The sequence below is a fragment of the Colobus angolensis genome, unplaced genomic scaffold, assembly GCF_000951035.1.
Source record: "Colobus angolensis palliatus isolate OR3802 unplaced genomic scaffold, Cang.pa_1.0 Scaffold74, whole genome shotgun sequence".
In the NCBI taxonomy this organism is placed as follows: Eukaryota; Metazoa; Chordata; class Mammalia; order Primates; family Cercopithecidae; genus Colobus; species Colobus angolensis.
Window position 1 is genome coordinate 6662405 of NW_012121154.1, and position 6000 is coordinate 6668404.

Sequence of the window (6000 nt, forward strand, 5' to 3'; positions counted from 1 at the left end):
ATAAAGTACCACAAATTAAAATAAAACATAAAGAATTAGGCTGCAAAGTTACAGGAGTATTCATTCTTCAATTGCAATATTATGTAACTATTACAAATCATATATTAATCTCATGTCTATGAGAAGGTTTAAATATGTGGAAATGCTATGTTAACTAAAAAAACAGGTTACAAAATTGCATGAACATTTTAAATTTTATTTTATTGATTTAATTTATTTATTTGAGAAAGGGTCTCGCTCTGTCACCTAGGCTGGAGTGCAGTGGCACAATCTTGGCTCACTGCAACCTCCACCTCTCAGGTTCAAGCAATTCTCCTGCCTCAGCCTTCTGAGTAGCTGGGATTACAGGCACCTGCCACAATGCCCAGCTAATTTTTTTTCTTCTTGATATTTTTTCTAGAGTTGGGATTTCACTATGTTGGCCAGGCTGGTCTCGAAATCCTGACCTCAAGTGATCCACCTGCCTCAGCCTCCCAAAGTGCTGGGATTACAGGCATGAGCCACTGTGCCCGGTGCATGAATATTTTAACCTCAAGTATGATCAAATAGATAATTTTTTAAAATGAAAGAACATACACTAGTGTTCAAATAAATGTTCTCTCAATAGTGGAATTTAAAATTCAAAGCACCTTTGCTTTTAATATTGTTAGGCTTTTCACATTTTCTACAGTGAGCACTTCTTTTATTATTTAAAAAGAGCAAGTTTCCTTGTTCTGCTTTATCTTTCCTTTTTTCAGTAGAATTTCTGTAAAAAATAATCAAAATTTACTCTCTTTACTTTCCACTTTCCATTTTCAGCCATTTTCATCACACTTTCACCTCTAGTAAGTTGCAGAAGTTGCCCTTATGAAGATTATTTATTATGTCATCTTTGAATAGTCATTTTATTTGAAGTCTCCTTAAGTCCTTATGTTAATTCCAGATTACATCACTTTTCCCTCTTAAAATTTTTCTTCAGCTTCTTTAGAACTCCTTCCCAGTTCGTCTAACTCTATCTCCTTTATTCTTCTAACTCTATCTCTGACTACAGTTAAAATGTTAGTGTCTCTACTGTACCAGGAGACACTGGAACTTCTCTACTTACTCTGCACCCTCAAACAAAAACTTCCAGAGTTCTATGATTTTCACTGGAATCTTCAAGCTGACTGTTTCAGAGTATTTCTTTTAAACTCACACACTTTGTCTAAACTAGGGAGGCAGACACATCTACTGCTATATTCTCTGGCTAGGTCCAAATCAGAATAAACATTAAACCTATCTCCCATCTGGCCTCTATTGCCCTAAAATTGATTGCAACACCGCCAGCCTACAACGCAATAAATCTCAGCGTAGTTATACTAAGCCTTCACCCTTTCACTAAGTCATGCCATATCTACACAATTGGTCTCCAAACACGTCATTGATCTCCATTGGTCATCATTTCTGACCTAGATTAATTCGGTATCTTCCTTAGGAGCTTCTACCTCCCTGCCCTTCCCTTCATTACATTATCCACACTGCCATGAACTGATCCATTTAAAGCTGATTGTATCTCCTGAATTCAACTCTTCACCCATGCTATCGAGATCAATCTCCTTGCCATGGCACACAAGACACTGGAGTCCAGTTCTTGCTGATGTCTTCATCCTCCTGACCTATAATTTCTCCCCTCCTTCTTCCTGCTTCACTAATGCTGACTTTTTGTTAGTCTGTAGACTAGCACACTATAGAAGGCTGAGCTTCATGGCTAAGATCATGGACTGTAAATCAGATTGTGTTTGTGGTCCAGCCGTACCACACACTAGCTGAATAAGTTGGGGGTATTTGCTTAATTTATCTATGCTGACATTTCTTATTTATAAAATGTAGAATCTAATTGTATCTACTTTAAAGGGCTTATTGTCAGAAATACGAAGACAGATGAAGTGCTTACAACAGTGCTTGGCACATATTGAACGCTTGAAAATTGTGAGCATCTATTTGTTCATTCTGATCCTTCTGCCTAGAGTGATTCTCTGCCCTTTTGATCATCTAGGAATAACTATCCTTGAACAATTAGCTGATTATCACTGCTTCCAAGATGTCTTCTTTGATACCTTACACCAACTCCTAGCAGAGTTTATCACTTTTTATTTTCTATAGCATCTTACTATATGCAGCGTTTGGTCCTATACATTATCGTAATGTTCAAAAATCTCTTTATATGCTCTGCCTTCTTATAACTCAGTACTCTTCAACAGAACTTTGTGTGATGATAGGAAAGTTATCTATCTTGCCTTAAAATATGGCAGCTGCTAGCCACGTGTGGCTTTAGTAGCCACTTGAAATGTTGATAGTGTGATGGAGAAATTAAATTTTTAATTTTATTTAATTTTAATTAATCATCTAGTGACTAATGTATTATACAGCAGTGCTCCAGTCTATGGTTTGGGAAGGAGGGACTTGTATAATATATTTTCTTTACCACATAACACAGTATGTCACAGAAAATGCCCCGTGAAAGCTTATGAATTTCAACAGACCTAGGAACCAACTCTGTAGTTGGAGTGCTCTGTCTCACAGAAATTGATATATGCAGCTCCTGGAAAAATGATGTTGTTTAAAGTCCCACTTCAACTGGACATGTTAACATCTGTTTTTATAATTTTTCTTTGTGATGAATGTTTCTTCATCTTCTGATAGCAGTCAGAACTTGTTTCATGAAGAACACCTAAGTACCCCACGTTTATTCACAGTTGCCATTTTAATAATTAAAATAATTTTCCAAGTTCAATTTGACAGAAAACTGGTATTTCTTTAGTAAACTTATTCTTGATCTATCCATAAAGACATTTTACTGCATTTTTTCTACGGTCTTTGTCTATTTTATTTACTTAAGTTATTTAATGATTCAATGCAGCAAGACAAACATGACCATGTTTAAAGTAGAAGTTCAGCAATGATTTGTAATCAAATAAAAAAAACAACAAATAACAAATATAGGCCCTGCTTTTACTCCTTTCAGTTGAGATTTCTTGTATATGAAGATTCTAATATCTTCAAAGACATTAAAGAGGCTCTTATGCTCTTTTCCCCCATGCTAAAGCCTTTCTACGTGTAGACACAATATAAATATTTAGTAATATGACATCCAAAAAGATGCCTAATGAATACAAAGCACTTCAAGACAATAAAAAAAATATAGAAAGGAACAAAAACAATTCTACAATAAAGATGCAAAAATACGTAACTGGCACATGTAATGATTTTAGCTTTTGATAGGTAAATCTATTTTAAGCTATTATTCCAAAACTACTAGTAAAATCTTGAGTTTGGCTGAATGAGTGGAAGGTAGAGAAGAGTTCAGCCAAATAAAATGTCAGGCATTTCAACTTTTATAACTCAGTGGCACGTACACAGATGGAGAACTGACAAGAGATTTAACACAGGGCAATTACCTGTACTAAAAACGATGCCTTTGTTGATGCTGTAAATAGAAAGCAGGCACTCCTATTTTCCAGCAATTGGAAAAGTCATGAATGTTCTAAATGACTTAACTTCCTCTAGACTTCAGGTTGTGGACACAAGGCCAAGTTTCAAAACTCTGAATATATTTTTGTCCTGGGAATCTAGAAATTTTTTTCTTAAAACAAAAAACAAAAAACAAAAACAAAAACAAACAAACAAAAAAACAGGCTTTTTAAGTATAATGCTTATGATTTACTCATTTCAGAAAAGTATTTTTAAATAACAAATCCTAAGTCCTTTCGTATTTATCATGGTAGCCCAGAAAGAAAATATTGTATGAATGAAATGATAATGAAAGTCCAAAGGCATAAAATTGTTGAGATTTAGCGTATACATATGGTCAAAATTCCTTTTTAATGAAAATATACTATAATTGTATTCAAGTAACTTATTTTGATGTGCTTTAGTGTTACAATCAATTATTCAACTCACAGAAAGTTTTCATGTTTAAATTATAGGATCATCCATAAGAATGGTTACAGTGAGCAAGAATGCATGGAGTTCAAAGCAGTAATTTACAGTAACACATTGCAATCCATCCTAGCTATTGTGAAAGCCATGACTACCCTTGGAATTGATTATGTAAATCCCAGAAGTGCAGTAAGTATGCAAATAATGACAGCTGTATGTCCTACAATAGAGTTTGAGCCATAAGAGGACTTAGTAAGTTCATAGTATTAATCTATACCCAAAATTTAAAAATATGAAATATGAATTTTGAAACATTAATCATGTTTTGTGTAAGATTTCTTATTTTCCTTGAAGTGAAACTTTTTTTCTGTATATTATTATTCAACATTAGTTGTTTTCCTGAGGATTAAACTTAATATCAAATAATATACCATAACAAATAAAAATATTGTTTTGCTAAATACAAAAGTTTATGGCATAAACACAATTTGCAATATCTCTACATTAATTTTTTTAGTTACGTCATTTCAAAGAGACTAAAAATGTTTAATAATAACACAACAATTATAATTAATATTTGATGATGATTACAAAGTCTGCGTGGCAACAGGGAAATGATTATAAGGCTAAGTTTTTTAAAAAAGAATTCAAATTGTAGGAGCAAGCAAATGTTTGTATCCTAAGTATATTCAAGTAGTCATAGTTCTGTTTGTAAGGTAACAACAAAATTATTTTCTCCCTACTTTATATTTTGCTATATAGTTATTTTATATTAAAATATATTTGAAATCCACTTACTTTAAAAGTTTATAAGCACATATATAAAAGTATTTGGCAAATGAAACTTATAGTATTATGCAAAGAACCATAGTTGACCCCACCCAAAAAAGAGTAACTGAGTAGAATCCACAAGAAGAACTCACCCATTTCCATATGTCCCCTCCAGGAGCAGCTGGGCATCTGGTTACCTCCAGAGGATGCCAGTTGAATGCCTACCAATGTAATTCTTGGAAACCTTGCTATAGAAACAATAAAAATAGAGAACAAAAGCATAGTAAGGATAAAGAAAGAGGAGTCATTTGAACTCCTTCACCCAGCTTAGTGGACCTTGTAAATGGCCACTGGATCTTGTAAATGACCACTAGAAATCATTACAATTAAAACAAACAAACAAACAAACAAAGGCAGCTTTTCCATGCTCTTAAAGGGTAAATCCCCCCTTTTCTTGTCACTTTTCTTCAAAGAACAAAGAAATGCTAAGTATGGCCTTCAGGCAGATAGTTTATAAAGCAAGGAGTCAGGTATTTTACTGATTCCCATTTCTAGCTTTCTCCACAGTTTGCTCCAATCTATCTCTCTGGCTACAGTTTCCCACTCAAGTGTAAAAGGGGAACTTGGAGGAGCTGAACTCCAAGATCCTTTTACTCTTTATCTCTCTATGACTTAGTGATCATGTTCTTATTTAAATATAGTTCAGTTATGGATCTGAACCTTGGCTTTTTCTAAGATACTAGGATTTTAAATTGACTCTTAAGAAACGACATAGTATAACCACCTTAATTTAAAAAACAAGGCTCAAAGAAGATTAGTTTGGTTTACATTAAGTAGCTAGAGTTTATGGCAAAACTCACTTCTCCTGGATTCCATTATAGTGCTTTTTGCTTTTAAAGGATTTAATGATTAGAAATATTTTATCTTTTTATCTTAGGCAATAATAGTCACTAAAATAGATGTACCTTCTTAATTCCTTTGAGAATGATTTAATGATGTTTAAATTTGTAGATGCAATATGGTATTCCATGCATTTGTGTCAGAGAAGTTGGAAATCACCTTGCCTATTGCTACTTATTTAATTATACTGTATCCTTCATATGACCCAGAGTTTGTGAAAAAGTGATGCTCTGATCACTAAAGACCTGAGATTTGACCGGGTGTGGTGGCTCATGCCTATAATCTCAACACTTTGAGAGGCTGAGGCAAGAGGATTACTTGAGCCCGGGAGTTCCAGACCAGTCTGAAAAATATAACTAGATCTTGTCTCTACTAAAAAAAAAAAAAAAAAAAAAAAAAAAAAAAAAAAAAAAAAAAAAAAAAAAAAAAAAA

The 6000-nt window shown here is 33.5% G+C and overlaps 1 protein-coding gene across 1 annotated transcript in view; it reads left to right on the plus strand.

The window, feature by feature from the left end:
- The window catches only part of GNAT3 (guanine nucleotide binding protein, alpha transducing 3), a 56838-nt gene that overhangs the window by 22062 nt on the left and 28776 nt on the right, over positions 1-6000 (plus strand). The window contains exon 3 of the mRNA XM_011927704.1: positions 3945-4086. Within this exon, the coding sequence (XP_011783094.1) occupies positions 3945-4086 (142 nt within the window). The remainder of the gene's footprint in view (positions 1-3944; positions 4087-6000) is intronic.